General features: G+C 61.7%; 2 protein-coding genes across 7 annotated transcripts; both read right to left on the bottom strand.

The window, feature by feature from the left end:
- Positions 1-1,229: 1,229 nt before the first annotated feature.
- On the bottom strand, positions 1,230-4,130 carry C5AR1 (complement C5a receptor 1). The gene is made up of 2 exons (XM_075021151.1): positions 3,831-4,130; positions 1,230-2,778 (listed from the first exon to the last, which is right to left on the bottom strand). Exon 2 carries the CDS (start codon positions 2,758-2,760, stop codon positions 1,711-1,713), a length of 1,050 nt encoding a protein of 349 aa, XP_074877252.1. The 5' UTR covers positions 2,761-2,778; positions 3,831-4,130; the 3' UTR covers positions 1,230-1,710.
- A 533-nt stretch (positions 4,131-4,663) lies between these two features.
- On the bottom strand, positions 4,664-9,469 carry CCDC9 (coiled-coil domain containing 9). Of its 6 annotated transcripts, none has more exons than XM_075021148.1 (13): positions 9,161-9,467; positions 8,847-8,951; positions 8,443-8,589; positions 8,088-8,351; positions 7,907-7,990; positions 7,624-7,812; positions 7,342-7,529; positions 7,092-7,262; positions 6,913-6,979; positions 6,375-6,813; positions 6,053-6,205; positions 5,835-5,908; positions 4,664-5,163 (listed from the first exon to the last, which is right to left on the bottom strand). In XM_075021148.1, exons 1-13 carry the CDS (start codon positions 9,161-9,163, stop codon positions 5,101-5,103), a joined length of 1,947 nt encoding a protein of 648 aa, XP_074877249.1. In that variant the 5' UTR covers positions 9,164-9,467; the 3' UTR covers positions 4,664-5,100. The 6 variants fall into 6 exon arrangements, with proteins under 6 accessions (XP_074877249.1, XP_074877250.1, XP_074877246.1 ...); XM_075021149.1 differs by having other exon boundaries at positions 6,058-6,205; XM_075021145.1 differs by having other exon boundaries at positions 5,835-6,205; positions 9,161-9,469.
- Positions 9,470-15,255: the final 5,786 nt, after the last annotated feature.

Here is a 15,255-nt window from a genome sequence, read left to right as displayed (position 1 = left end):
TACCAGGCGCCGCCGCCAGAGGGCGCCCGAACGCCGCCGCCGGGGGCGGGGCTCTGGAGGGGCGGGGAAAGGGGCGGGGAATGGGCGGGGAAAGGCGCGGGGGGTGGGCGGGGAAAGGGGCAGGGGAATGGGCGGGGAAAGGGGCGGGGCGTTCCCCCGGTGCCCGACGTGGCGGGGGCTGCGAGCACCGCTGTGCCCCCCCTGTCCCCAAACGTCATTGCTGTGCACCCCCTGTCCCTAACTCTCATTGCTGTGCCCCCCCATCCCCAAATGTCGTTGCTGTGCACCCCCTGTCCCTAACCGTCATTGCTGTGCTGCCCCCGTCCCTATCATTCCTGTGCACCCCCCCGTCCCCAAATGTCATTGCTGTGCACCCCCTGTCCCCAAATGTCATTGCTGTGCCCCCTGTCCCCAAATGTCATCATTGCTCTGACCCCCCATCCCTAACTCTCATTCCTGGGCCCCCACCCCCAAATGTCATTGCTGTCCCCCCCACCCCCCCATCCCCAACTGTCACTGCTGTGCCCCCCTGTCCCCAACCGTCACCCCCGTCCCCAACTATCACCACTGTCCCCCCACCCCCAACCATCACTGCTGTGCCCCCCCATCCCCATGGTGCCCAATTGTCCCCAACCATCTCTACTGTCCCCACCCTGTCCCCAGCCATCCGGGTGGTGCCCAGCTATCCCTGCTGTGCCCCACCATCCCCATCCCTCCCTGTTGTGCCCCACTGTCCCTAACCATGGCTGCTATGCCCATCCCTACGGTGCTCAACCATCCTCAACTGTCTCCATTGTGCCCAGCTGTCCCCAACCACCCCTGTGATGCCCAACTGTCCCCAACCATCCCCACCATGCCCATCCCTGTTGTTCTCCACTGTCCCCACCATCCTCAACCATCCCAACTGTCCCCAACCATCCCTGTCATGCCCATCCCCGTTGTTCCCCACTGTCCCCAACCATCCTGGCTGTCCCCAACTGTCCCTGCCCCACCTACCCCCAGGCTGGGCAGCACCTGGGGTAGTGAAAATCAGACACCAACCTCAGCTCCCAGCCCCACACCATGAAGCAAGACCATAGGTTACCAGTCGCAAGGACTTTCTGGGACGGGGAGGAGACACTGCAGCACCTATTGCATCATCTGTGAGCTCAAAACTGCAGAGACAGCAAAAATCTTGCCCAATAAACAACCAAAAAGGAGAACCAAGGGACCGAAGTCTTACTCAAGGCTTGAGAGAGCTTCAATATTTATTGGCGACATTGGACATGGCTACAGTAAAGGGCAGCAGCCCCCCCATCAATGGGGTGGACTTGAGTTTTTGGGGTGACAGAAGGGGAGTTTAACACATGGGTGGGTTCACCTGCACCTTGGACCTCGCTGGGTGGTGGAGATGGGGGGCTGGGAGGGGGATCATGGGGCAGCACAGCTCTTATGGGGATGAGAGAGGGGAAAATAGGGTCCACACTTGGGTTGGAGAAGCAGGAGAAGTGGGTATTGCGGGCAAAGACAACGTCCTCTTGCTGCTGGCAAGCTGCTGAGGAAGCCAGGAGGAGGGCCCCAGGGCTAGGTGGGCACACAATTCCCCAGCGTGCAGTCACGTGGGGCAACTGGTGGGGAAAGGGGACGATGAAGGCATCTTCTCTCTACAGGGCCCAGGGGGACCTCTAGGAGAGGAGTGATGTTCCAGCCCTAGAGCTACCTCGTTCCTGGTCAGACATTGGTGCTGACACTGTGGTCATCCATGGTGGACTTGGTCTTCATCCTGCTGTCCCCCATGGTGCTGGTGGGGTCATCACTCAGCACACCCCGCAGCACGGCTCTCCAGGAACGCTGGAACTTGTCCTTGAAGTCCTGGCCCATGACGACATAGATGATGGGGTTGATGCAGCTGTTGATGTAGGCGATGCCGGTCACGATGGGGTCAGCTGTCAAGGCACCCTTGAACAAGTCGCTGTGAGGAGGGGTGGAGGCCAGGATCAAGCCCACAACATGGTAGGGCAGCCAGCACACAAAGAAGCTGATGATGACCACCAAGATGAGCTTGATGGCTTTCTGGGAGCGAGCAAAACCCTTGCTGTGGACACGGGCCAGCAGCAAGGTATAGCAAGCCGTAATCACCACAAAGGGCACCAGGAAGCCGCAAATGAAGCGGGTGACAGCCGTAACGAGCTCGGTGACTTGCTGGTGATGCCCCACGGCCGCATAGTCCAGGACGCAGGTGGTCTTGTCGGAGAAGTCGTCCAAACGGGTGGTGCGGAAGATGAAGGAGGGAAGGGTGAGGAGCCCAGCCAGGAACCAGGCGGCTGCGCAAGTGCCCCGGACCAGCCCCAGTGTCCGGTGGTTTTGGCACCATACCGGCTGTGTCACCAGGGCACAACGATCGGCGCTGATGGCCATCAGGAGGAGGACACTAGCGAACATGTTGAGGATGGTGAGGGAGGGCAGCAGCTTGCAGGCGAAGTGACCCAACGGCCAATGGTGGTCACGGGCCAGCGGCAGGGCCAGGAAGGGCAGAGCCAGGCAGCAGAGGAGGTCGGCCACAGAGAGGTTGAGGAACCAGACACCGTTCACCGTGCGCCGCAGCTCAAAGCCGGTCACCCAGATGACAGCTCCGTTGCCCAAGACACCCAGGAGGAAGATGAGGGCATAGAGGACAAGGATGGCACGGTAGCTGTGAGGGACTTCATAGCCATCGAAATCATACATGGAATAGTCCCCGTTGGAGTAATTGAAGGTATAATTGAACATTGAGAAGTCCATCCTCCACCAGCTCCCAACCTAGAAACCACACTCCATTAGACCATCAGAGAATGGTTTGGATCAAAGGGACCTTCAAAGATCCTCTAGTCCACACCCCCTGCCATGGGCAAGGACATCTTCCACTGATCAAGTTGCTTAAAACCCCATCTGTAGCATCACGCAAGGGTTTGGGTTGAAGGGAGTTTCAAAGATGACCCCATCTGACGCCCTGTCACGGGCAAGGACATCTTCTGCTAGATCAGGTTGCTCCAAGTCCCATCCAACCTGACCTTGAAGATGGGGCTTCCACAATTCCTCTGGGCAACCTGTTCCAGCATCTCACCACCCTCATCATAAAACAACTCTTCCTTACAACCACCATCATGGCCATCATCTCTCCCCTCCATCCAACAGTCCTCTCCCCCCCAAGGGGAAAGAGGCAGCACCACCAAAACCAGCCCAGATTGATGCTCCTCAATAAGAACGTGTGGTGCAAGCAGCCCAGACCACTTGGCTTCATGATCTTGTGTCCCCCCGCCTCCACCCCGGTAACTGAGGAAATAGGCATTTCCCCACTTCCTCGCCGAGCTGTCCCCAGCTGCGTGGCGCAAGAAGTTGGATGAGGAAACGCCGCGGGAGCTGCAGCTCCAGCAGCTTCTCCAGCTTCTACTGGGTGGGTGCCATGGGGGGATGATTTTGGTTTGGCTCTCAAGCCCCTGGGGGGGGAGGGGGCAGGGCAAAAAAACCTCTCAGTGCCCAAAGCATCGCCAGCACCAAGAGGGGGTTGGAAAAAAAATTGAAGGAGAAAGAGGAAACCACAGGGAAGGTCTGGGATCCTCAGATAGCTGGTTGAGTGACCCAAAGCACGGGAAGAAGGGACAAGGAGGAGATGTGGCGTCTCCAACCATCACCCAATGCCTAAAGAGGAGCCGCAGCGACCTCACCGCATGCCCTCAGCAGGGAAAATCCATCCCATGAGCAGAAGGATGGAGATCACCCAAAGCTTGGCTCTGCCCCCCCACAGCACTGGATTTTGGTTTTTAAGCGAAGGGAGAGAGTGTCACCCATCACACGCCCCACCAGCCGCTCACCTGGGTCCTCACCGGCTGTGGCCGCGCTCCGTGGGGATGAGCGGGCAGCGCCGGGTTTTTATACAGCAGTGAACAGGAAGCGACGTCAAGGGGGAAGAGATAGTTGGTGGAGGCAAAAAAAAAAAAAAGAAAAAAAAAAGAAGACGACAACAACAATGATGGGTGGGCTGGGAGGGGCAGCGGGGCCAGGAAAACTTCATCTCCGGGTATAATGAGGGGGAGATCACAGGCAGAGGCCCCTCTGTGGCAAAGCTGAGAAGGGCTAGCTGGCGGCAGCAAGTGGAGCTGGAAAACAAGGCATCAACCCCAGAACAGTGGGGTTTTTTGAGGGGGATCTGGCTCATTTCAGCTCAAAGGTCATGCTGGGGAGAGCCCGGAGCACCCCTTGCCCATCTGCTGTGGCCAGGGAAAGCTGACAGGTCTCACGGGGATCCCCCACGGTCTGGGGGACATCACCAGCCACTGCCATGGAGCCAGGGGACTTCTCTCCCAGCCAGGACGTGCTGTGCACCAAGTGTCCCCACTGGTCCCCAGGTACAGCACAAGGTCCCAGGGCGGGGATTAGGGGAGAGCCCTCCTGCTCTTACACTCATTTCACCCCAAAACCTCCTCCAGAGCCCCTACACTCCTTGTTTCACCCCCAAAAACCAGGATCCCCCCCCCAAGAGGTAACAGGCACCAGCAGCTTCCTAGCACCGGCCAAAGCTTGGCAGCCCCTTCCTGCAGCTCTCGCATCCACTGGGCAGGCCCTTGCCAGTACCAGGACCCCCCCACCCCCACCTTCCCAGCCTTGAGAGGAAAGGGGGACCCTGTGAGCAAGGACCAGGCACAGAGATGTTTTGGAGGTTTATTTTACAAAGAGCCGGTGGGATGAGGCAGCCCAAGGTGGGGGGGTGGGTCAAGCCCACTCCTCCTGCCCAGCTCCAGGACACAAAGAAGGGAAGAAGGGGACCCCAAAGTGTCCTGCCAGGGGCAGGAACTTTGTGGGGAGCTGCTGGGAACTGGGGGTGCACAGCTGGAGCCCCCAAACCCTTTGGGGACCCTCAACACTGCCACCGGCGCTGGCATCCTCCGCTCCTAAAAGCCCACAACACCAGGCTCGACCCACCTACCCCGTGGGTGCAGAAGGGATTTCAGCAAGCCCCACCACCAAAGGCCAAACCCCACCAAGGAGGTGCAGGCAGGTGATTTTCTTTTTTTTCCCCCGCACCCCCCTCGCCTCTCCCTGACTTATTCCTGCCGGCTCACAGTCTCTAGAAAGCTGTAGCGGTCACGGCGGGAGCGACCCGAGTGACGGAGGGGCTGCTCGAGGACATCGGGGCACTTGGCCATCCTGTCGAAGGAGAGAGAGAAGAAGGAGGCAGCGTGAAGGCAGCTGCCGGCCCCAGAGCCAAGGAAGAGCTCAGGGACAGAGGGGGATGGGGTTCGCTCCCTGCCTGTACCCTCCTGCCAGCCCCCAAACACCAGGAGATGGGTGCAAGGGACGTGTGGGGCAGCGCAGCCCCACTGCCAGGTGCCCCACATTTGGGCGTGTGGCCCGATTCTGCCTGAGGCAGCAGCGGGGAGCAGGGGGCCGGTGCTTTTCCCACCCCCTCAGTTCCGAACCCAGAGCGTTATCCTGGTTCTACAACCTCCCTCCTGGCCGTGGCTACAGGGAGAGACCAGTCCCTTGGGCAGTTTGGGGAGGGAAGAGTTTAATCCAGGACAGACAGACAGACATACAGACGTCGCAGCCTCCCGGGCAAGCACAGCACCCGCCAGCCTCCACCACCCGACGCACTTCCCAGGCTTTGGAAGGAACCAGATCCCGAAACCAGAGATGCCGGGAGCAAAGCACGGCAACTCCAGGATGTTTTGCAGGTAGAGTCAGGCTGTCAGCGGGAGTGTCAGAGCCAGCAAGCAGAAGTGGGAAGGACAGACAGACAAAACAAGAGCCCAGAGGGTGCGAGTGTCAGTCCCCTGTTAGTGGCCAGCCGGAGAAGGTGAATTCTTACGGAAACGCACCCGCTCAAAGTCCGTGATCTCCACCGTGCCGGGGGCCACCTCCGCATCCGGCTGGCGGGGAAACACTGTGTCTCCTGAAGGGGTAAAAAACAAAAAAAAAAACACAAAAAACAAATTGGGGCCTGAACCCCACGGCTCGCAGCACCCCCCCCAGCCTTGGGGGATTAGAACTGGGGAGGGTCCCCTGTGGTGTCCCCCCCCCATATTCCCCTCGCCACCTTGCGTTCTATCCTCCGCTGGGCTCCCTGCCGCCTCCTCGTGCTTCCCTGAAGCCTCTTGCTCCATGTTCGGCCTCATTTCTTCCTCTTGGGGGGGCTCTGCAGGGCTCTGCACCCCCTGGGGGGGCCCAGCCAGCTCCACGGGGCTCAGTCCTGGGTGGGGGGCAGGAAGACACCAGTCAAACCCCTGTTTGGCCCCTTCCCTTGTCCTGCTGCGCTGGCTACACGTTCCCCCCAAATCCCAAGGGTTCAGCCCAGGTTTGGCCTGCCTCCCATGTGTCCCCCCCCAGCCCTAATTCAGGCAGATCCCCCCCACTTTTACCTGGAATCTCTCCGGAATCCCCTCTCGACTTGGGGACAGTGGGACCTGAAAGGGGACTGTCCCCCAGACTGCTGCGGGGAGAGGCCAGATCCATCTCCTCGCCCCAGTCCGAGACGGGCTGGTGGCCTTCCACGGGGGAGAAGGGGCTCAGGGGGGTGCCAGCCCCCCCATCTGGGACGGGTGCCACAGTGGTGGGGGGCACGCGCAGTTTGGGAGCCGCAGCCTGGCCGGCTTTGGGGGGACGCTGGGCTTTGGGGGACGCACTGCGGGGTGCTTCGTCCTCGCTTGATGATCCTGGGCTGGTGCCGCCACCTTCTTCCTCCTCCTCCTCTTCTTCTTCTTCCTCCTCCTCACTGACGTCCTCCCACTGGTCCTCATCTTCCTCAGGGCTCAGGGGGCGGGGAGGCTCCGGGAGGGCCCCACTCGGCACTTCTTCTGCCTACAGGCACGGAGTTGGGGAGTATCAGAGGGGGAGAAGGGCACCTCGGTGCAGCCAAACATCCACTGGTTCCCCTCGGGCTCTGCCACAGCGTTTTACCTTCCGGCTCTCAGCTTCCTCAGCCGGTACCGGCAGCTCCTTCTCCTCCCACCGGTTATCATGCATGCTGGAAGGAAAAAGAAGATTGCAGCGGCTCAGAAATCAAAAACCATGAGAAAAAGGGGCTCGGAGAAGAGCCCCAACCCACCAAATCCTCATTGGGACGTGACCCCACCAACCTGTAGGGCTTGGTCCCGGTGCCCTGGCCACGTCCGCGGCCCTTTCTCCTCCGCTGGGTGCGATGCGGGGTGAGGAATTCCCCGAAAGTGAGAGGTTTGGGAGGAGGGCGCTTGTTTTCCTCCCCACCGCTCATTTCTGAGCCGGGCGCTGCTGCAGAGCCCTCCTTGAACCTAAAAAAGAAAATGAGTGACTCTGGGGATGCCGAACCGCCCCCCCCCAAATCAATCCCCCAGGTCCCCAATTACGTACATGCTGTCTGATTTCTCGGCATCCCACTCCCGCCGCCACTGCCCAGTGGGTTTGCGGTGCCGCGCCAGGCGTTCCTGATCGATTTGTTCCCGTTCTTTCTTCCAGCGGACGTATTCAGCTCGCTCCCGACCCGTCATGGAGAGTGTCATGTCCAGTGGCCCCCCAGTTTTTTGGCTGGGACGGCGGCCCTGCAGCGAGACATGGCTCAAGCCCTGTCCCAGCCACTCAAACCCCACCTGGGACCCCAAAAGAACAAGGGGCAAGAGGTGGTGGGGGACCCACCGGGGTACGTACGGGGCCCTGCCAGGTCTTTTCACGCTCCATTCCTGCCTTGACCTTGTCGAAATCAGCTCCCCCCCAATTTCGGACATGTCGCCGGCTCCCCTCCTTACGATCAGTGTCCTGGAAGGGGCCGCTGCGGCGCGGGTCGTCCAAGAAGTTACGTACAGGATTCTTCTCGTGAAGCCCGTCCTGAGTTGACGGGGGGGTGGGGGAGGATTTTGTTACATCTGGGGGAGACACTCGCAACCGACTGTCCTCCCCCAAGTTCCCTTTCACTTCTCACCCGCTGGTTCCTCTCATACTCCGCAATCTTCTCCATCTCCTCGTTCATCTTCTCAATGTTCTGACGCCGTCGCTCTTCCCACTCCTGGCAAGGAGAAACCAGCTGCCACCGGGAACCAGTAACCTCCTGCTGCTGCACCCCAGGGTGTGGGGTGAACCCATCCGGCCCCCAAAACACCCACCTTCGACTTTCGGTCAGGACCGGCATCACCCCCCATCACTGCGCCGACCATCCCCCGGCCCCGCAAGCGCCGGCCCCGTCCGCCACGCTCCGCCGGGGTCACACCGTTCCCTCCGGCACCCTCCCAAAATGGCTCGGCGGGGGGGTCCCCCCGGGGGGAACGGCCAGAAGGACGCAAGCCGGCACGCCCTGAGCCGCGGGGAGTGGAGCCACGGCCAGGTTTCAGGGTGCCCAACGGCTTCTTGTCCTTCACCATGCGCTTCTCCTGGAGAGAAAAAAATGGGGGGGCGGGGGGGGGGTTCAGCGAGACATAATGGACCCCCACCTTGCCCTGAATCCCAACTCCCCCCACTCACCCCGGGGGAGACCATAACCTGGACAGTGACGGAGAGATCCTTGTCCACCCATCTCCTCTCTGGCTCGGCATCGGCTGGCCTCACACGGCGCAAAGCCGTCACCGCGATTCCCTCCTGCTCCGCTTTCTTCCGATCTTCCTCGATCTCCTGTTATCGGGACATGGGCCTGAGCCAGGACAAACCCCCCTCGCCGTGGATTTTGGGCAGATGAAAAACAGGACAAATACTTCCCCCTCTCCCCCCTTTCCACCCCAACTCCCTCCTGTGACCCCGTATTACATTAAACCCTGCTCCCCCCCGCGGTGTTAAGCCGCTGCAGGAATTAGGGGGGATTAGGGGCTGTAAGCAGGCAGCGGCGGGGGGTGGGAAGGAAGGACGGAGCCGAGCCCCCCCCACACACACACCTGATAACGCTTAATAAGGGCCTCGTTCTTTTTCCGTAGCGCTTCGATACGTTTATCCAGCTCCGCGTCCTTCTCCTCCTTCGATCTCAGGTCCAGCGCGGCCGACTGAGGGCGGCGGGGGGGGAAACGGGGTGAGAGCGGGGAGCGGCCCTCCGCCATCCCGGCCCGGGCGGGTAGGCCGCCAGGCCCCCTCCACCTCCACAAACCCCCTAAGAGTCCCGACCCGACCCCGACAAGGCCCAGCCGGACCCCCAGGAGCGGAGGGGCCCGTCCTGGCCCGCCTCCCCCCACCCCCACCCCGGGCCAGGCCTCACCATGGCGGCGACCAGACCGCACACGGACCAGCCCGACAACCGGTTGTCCCCGCCCACTCGCTCGTCGGAACGGCTTCCGCTTCCGCTGCGGGATTAATGGGAGGAGGGAGGAGGGTGAGGTTTTTTTAAAAGGGCGATGGTGGCAGAGGTATGGGGCCCACCGTAGGGCTCGGAGCGCGGGTGTCTGTCCCTCTGTCCCCTCCCGGGCGTCTGTCCATCCTCCGCGCTCAGCCTCGGGGACTGTCCCCGTGCTGCCCTCTGCCCTGGCTGGGGCACCCGTGTCCCCCTCGTGTCCCCCATGTTCCCCTATGTCCACCCCGTGTCCCCCTCGTGTCCCCCCATGTTCCCCTATGTCCACCCCGTGTCCCCCTCGTGTCCCTTCATGTCCCCCCGTGACCCCCCATGTCCCCATTTCCCACCACCCCGCAACCCCCTGCCGGTGCCCCCCCCCCCCCCCGTCCCCTTGTCCGTGTCCCCCCCGTCTCCCGTGTCTCTGCCCCCTCCCCCGCCCCTTCTATTGCCCCGCTGTGGGCGTGGCTCCCCGCCTCCTCCCGCCTTTACCCCTCCCGCCGTAGGCGGGGCTGGAGGTGCGGTGTGGGCGTGTCTCTTCCCGCTGCCACGCCCCCCGGCTGTCTCCATGGCAGCTGCGGCTCTGACCGCCGCGGCGCGTCGCGATTGGCTGGGCCGGGTAGGGCGCGCGGCGAGGGGGGCGGGGGCTCGGCCCTGGGCCGGGACCTATAGCGGGATCTATAGCGGGACCTACGGACGTACCCATAGCGGTACCTATAGCCGTACCTATAGCGGGTACCTATACCGACACCCATAGCGGTACCTGCGGATGTACCTACAGCCATACCAATGGATGTACCTGTAGCAGCACCTATGGAGATACTCACAGCGGTATCTATAGCCATACCTATAGTTTTACCTACTGCAGCACCCATAGCCATACCTACAGCGGTACCTATGGTGGTACCTATACCAATACCCGTAGCTGTACCAATGCCCATAGCAGTACCTATGTATAAACCTATAGCTGTACCTATAGTGGTACCCACAGTGTTACCTACAGCTGTTACCTATAGCGGCACCTGTAGCTACACCCATAGCCAGTACCTAAAGCCGGCACCTATAGATGTATCTACAGCCGGTACATACCCATAGAGATGCATCTATAGCTGGTGCTTATAGCCATCAGCTATAGCTGGTACCCATAGATGCACCCATAGCCAGTACCTATAGGTGTTATCTACAGCCAGTGTCTATGACCAGTACCCATAGATGTACCTATACCTATAGACAGTATGCATAGATGTGCCCATAGTTGGTGCTTATAGTCAGTACCCATAGCTGGTACCCATAGATGCACCCATAGCCAGTACCTATGGCTGGTACCTATAGTTGTTACCTGTAGCCATTACCTACCTACAGCTAGTACCCATAGCCATTACCTACAGCCAATACCTATAGCCATTAGCCATTACCCATAGCCGGTACCTATAGCTAGTACCCATAGCCAGTACCTACAGCCATTACCTACAGCTGGTACCCATAGCCAGTACCTACAGCCATTACCTATAGCTGGTACCCATAGTGGGTACCTACAGCAAGTACCTATAGCTGGTACCCATAGCCAGTACCTATAGCCATTACCTACAGCCGGTACCTATAGCTGGTACCCATAGCCAGTACCTATGGCCATTACCTATAGCTGGTACCTACAACTACTACCCATAGCTGTTACCTACAGCCAGTACCTATAGCTGGTACCTGTAGCCATTACCTACACCTGGTACCCATAGGTGTTACCTACAGCAGTTACCTATAGCCAGTACCCATAGCTGGTACCCATAGCAGTTACCTATAGCCAGTATCTACAGCCGGTACCCATAGCCCGTGGTACCGGTACCCATATCTGGTACCTATAGCCAGTACCCGTAGCAGTTACTTATACCCAGTACCTATAGCGGGTACCCATAGCCAGTACCTATAGCTGGTACCTACGGTCGGTACCTATAGCCGGTGCCCATAGGTTCCCCCATAGGTTCGCCCACAAGTTCACCCTCGGCCCCGCCGGTTCCCACACGCTCGCGCGCTCCGCTGGATACAGCGCCGCCGCGGGCGCCCATTGGCTGCGGCGGATGCGGCTCCGTCCAATAGGAGCGCGGCGGCAGCACGCGGGCGATGGAAGAGGTGGCGGCGGCGGCGGCGGGGGGGGAGCGAAGGGGGGGGGCGGCCGGAGGGGTCGCGGGGGGCGGGGCCAGGGGTGACCGGCGGGGCATTGAGGGGGGGGCAGAGGTCAGGAGTCAAGGGTCGAACCGGGGGGCAGCGGGCGGGCCTGCTGTCACCGGGCAAAGACCGGGGGGACCCCGTACCCCCCCCCTTTAATGACACCCGGGGGTTGTGGGGTCTTTTTTTGGGGGGGGGGGGGGGAACACGACACTGTCCGCGGCGGCGCCTGGTTGGCCCCTTCCCGCTGTTACCGGGGCGGCGGCGGAGAAACCTTTCCCTGGAAACCGGCGGAGGCGGCTGAGTGGCTGCGCCCGCCCCGGGACCCGCCCCGGCCCGGGGGGGGGGGGCGGGGGGAGGGGGGGAGTTCCCCGACCGCCGCCGCCGCCGATCGTCGCACAAGCCCGAACTTGTCCGGGGGGAGGGGGCGGGGTTTGGGGGGGGGGGAAGGCCGGGGGGCGTGGCTGTGGGCGTCACGGGCGGGAGGCGTGGAGCGAGGCGGGGGGAGGTGGGCGGGGCCTCCGCCCCAGAGAGCGGGCAGGGTTCAGTCGCGCGCTGCCAGACCGAGCACGGTGCCGGTGCCGATCGCAACGCGCCGCCCCGTCACGGTTCATGCAGCTGCAGTGAGTTGGGGGGGGCGGTGGGGTTTTTTTTGAGGGGGGGGGTGGGTTTTTTGGGGGGGTGGTGGGGTTGGGGGGGGGGGGTTGGGTTGGGCGGGGGATGTTGTCCCAGCAGAGGGTCCCGTGGGGACACGGGGAGGGGGGTGGTGGGCAAGGTGGAGGGGGGGTTGTGCGGGTAAAGAGAACTCACACACACAGCCCCCCCACACACACACACACGGTGTTTGGGGTGGGGGGGTCACCGGGGGTCCCGGCGGGTCGCTGCCCGGTTTGTTTACAAACAGCTCCCGCTCCCGAGGGCGCCCCCTGGCGGGCGCGGGAAAACGTTGGGGTTGTGGTGGAGGGGGGGGTGTCGTCCCGCCACGCGTGGGGTTTCCCCCCACCCACCCCCCCAAAAAAAAACCAACAAAAAACAAACAACAACCCATACAGAGCCCCCCGGGTGCGATGGCCAGACCGCTGCGGGAAGGGAGCCTCGGCGAGCCTCCAGCCCCCCTGCCTGCACATCCTGCCTGCAGGGGGGGGGGGGGAGCGTTGGCCCTGCCTGCACATCCTGCCTGCAGGGGGGAGAGGGGGGGGGCGTTGGTCCTGCGTGGGGATCCCCCCCCCCTCACACCCCCCCCACGTCGTCATCCCCGTTTGAGCTGCGCTTGTCCCGGGGCTCCCCCCCCCAACTTCGTTCTCTATCGCTGCGGGACGCGGGGAACCCCCGGCGCTGCCCACGGTGAGTGTCGCGGGAGGGGGTGGGGGGGGGTCTCCATACCCGGGGGGGGTCCCCATACCCGGGGTGGGGGGGGGGGGGATCCGTACCCTACCCAGGGCCAGGTCGCTGCCAGCTCCTGTTTTGGCAGGCAGCAAGTCTGGGCATGACCCCCTTCCCCTCCCCACTCGTGTTGTGGGGGGCCACGTGGGGGAGGAGTGGGCAGCTGCCTGTGACACCCCTTCCCCCTCTGCCCCCCCCTCCCAAAAAGCGCTGGGAATTGTTCTGGGCTTTCCTGTTGACGAGCCCCCCCCCCCCCCCCGCCCTGTATCCTGGTGCAGGCAGCACAGGCAGCGCTGCCCTGCCTGCTGCTTTGAGGAGAAGGGGGGGGTGCAGCCTGACCTCCCCCCCACCTCCCCACAGGTGAGTTTCACCCTACGGAGGATGGGGACCACGAGGGACGCCCCCAAAGTGGGGGGAGCCAGGGGGGGGCTGTCCCCAACGGTCACCTCCCTGGGGCAGCCCCCGGTCCAGAGCAGGAGCTGGGCGCCCGCCTGCGCCGTTTGGGTGACGCTTTCCAGCGGACCTACGAGCAGCAGGTAAGGGGAGGGGCACCCCAAAATTTGGGGGGGTCCCGCCCAGGGACGCTTTTGGAGGCGGGGCACCCCAAAATCCTGCATCCCCCCCCTCCTCCCATTCCCAGTGTTATTCCCCGTGATTTTTGCTCCCTGTGGGGATGGTGGCTGTTATTTGGGGGGGAGCACCCCCTAAATCGGGGGGGTGGGCACCCCCAAATTTGGGGTGGGGGCTCTCCCAGGGATGCTTTTGGAGGGGGGGCACCCCAAAATCTCACATTCCCCCCCCCATTCCCAGTGTTATTCCACCCCTCCCATACCCAGTGTTATCCCCTCTGCTTTTTGCTCATCACAGGGAAGGAGAGTAGCTGTTAATTTGGGGGGGGTGCACCCCCAAATTAGGTAGGGCCCCCCCCCAAAAAAAGGCGCCGCCGGCTTGTTTGCACGCGCGCGTGCGAGCCAGCCGCTGACTCACAACCTATAAATAGCAGCGGGTCTATGAGGCAGGGAGCCAGCGGCGGCGCGAGGGCGGGGGGGACCCCCTAAAAAACAGCCCCCTCCCCAAAAATAAACACAACCCCCCCCCCCCAATTAACACGCACCCCCCCACACACACACTAATTAAGATCTCTCGTCAGCAGCGGGAGCAGCGGGGCGGCATCGGCGGCGTTTTTTGGGGTCACCTTTACCGCCTGGTCTCGCAGTTGCTGGGAGCCGTCTACAACCTGCAGGCAGCTGCCTTGCCCGCGCGGGAAGCCAACTAGCCCTGCCTGTACTTTCCTGCCTGTACTCCTGCCTGTACTCCTGCCTGCAAGGACTAACACACACACACACACACACACCCCCCCCCCGACCCGGCCGCCCTCCCTGCCCTCCCCCCCCCCTTCACCACCACCACCGTGAAGAGAAGCTGCCCCATGCTGCAGCTCCCAGGGGGTCATTGCTGCATCATCCTCCCCCCCCCCCCCAATTTCTATTTATTTAATTTATTGGGGTTTTTTGTTGGGGGGGGGGTATAGGGGGAGGGGGGGGGCACCCCCAGCCCCCCCCCAAAAATACGGTGCTCCTGATGTCGCAGCCCCCCCTCCCCACTCCGGTCGGGCTTCCCCATGGGGGGGGGGGGTACACAGCACTGTGTATATACTGTATGTTGGAACTGTATATAGGGGAGGGGGGGGCTGTACATTATATATAGGGAAGGCAGTGTATATAGGGGGTGGGGGGGGCTGTATATAGGGGAAGACAGCAGTTGTATATGATCAGTTACTTTTTTTGTACGTTTCTTTTCAATAAAATGAATTTAAGGAGAGGGCGTGTGGCAACAGTGCGGGGGGGTGCAGGGGTTAGGTGGGCCCATGGGGTTTGGGGCTGCAGTGTTTAGGGGATCTATAGGGTTGGGGTTCTGTAGGGTTTGGGGGTCCATGAGGTTTGGGGCTGCAGGGGTTTGGGGGTCCGTAGGGTTTGGGGGTCCATAGGGTTGGGTGTCTATAGGGTTTGGGGGTCCATAGGGTTTGGGGCTGCAGGGTTTTGGGGTCTGTAGGGTTTGGGGGTCCATAGGGTTTGGGGCTACAGTGTTTGGGTGTCTGTGAGCTTTGGGGGTCCATGAGGTTTGGGGCTGCAGTGATTGGGGGTCCATAGTGTTTGCGGGTCTATAGGGTTTGGGAGTCCATGACGTTTGGGGATCCGTGAAGTTTGGGGCTGCAGTTTTGGGGTCCATAAGGTGTTTGGGGCTGTAGTGTTTTGGGGTCCATAGAGTCTGGGCATCCATGGGGTTTGGGGGTCTCTGGGGTTTGGGGCTGAAGTGCTTTGGGGTCCACAGGGTTTGGGGGTCTGCGGGGTTTGGGGTCACAGTGTTGGGGTGGTCTATAGGGTTTGGGGATCTATAGGCATGGGCAGGTTGACCCTGGCTGAACACCAGGTGCCCACCAAAGCCGTTTGATCACTCCCCCTCCTCAGCTGGACAGGGGAGAG

This window comes from Buteo buteo, chromosome Z (assembly GCF_964188355.1).
Source record: "Buteo buteo chromosome Z, bButBut1.hap1.1, whole genome shotgun sequence".
Lineage (NCBI taxonomy): Eukaryota > Metazoa > Chordata > Aves > Accipitriformes > Accipitridae > Buteo > Buteo buteo.
The sequence above is the reverse complement of the archived record's forward strand: the minus strand, read 5'-3'. Positions and strand labels throughout refer to the sequence as shown.

Bases quoted from the DNA above. Each gene is read 5' to 3' on its own strand.
- C5AR1 (XM_075021151.1), bottom strand. From the start codon at position 2,760: ATGGACTTCTCAATGTTCAATTATACCTTCAATTACTCCAACGGGGAC.
- CCDC9 (XM_075021145.1), bottom strand. The intron at 7,530-7,623 runs GTGGGTCCCCCA...GTCTCGCTGCAG, and splicing joins AGGGCCCCGTACGTACCCCG to GGCCGCCGTCCCAGCCAAAA. The intron at 5,164-5,834 runs GTGCGTTTCCGT...CTCCTTCGACAG, and splicing joins AGATCACGGACTTTGAGCGG to GATGGCCAAGTGCCCCGATG.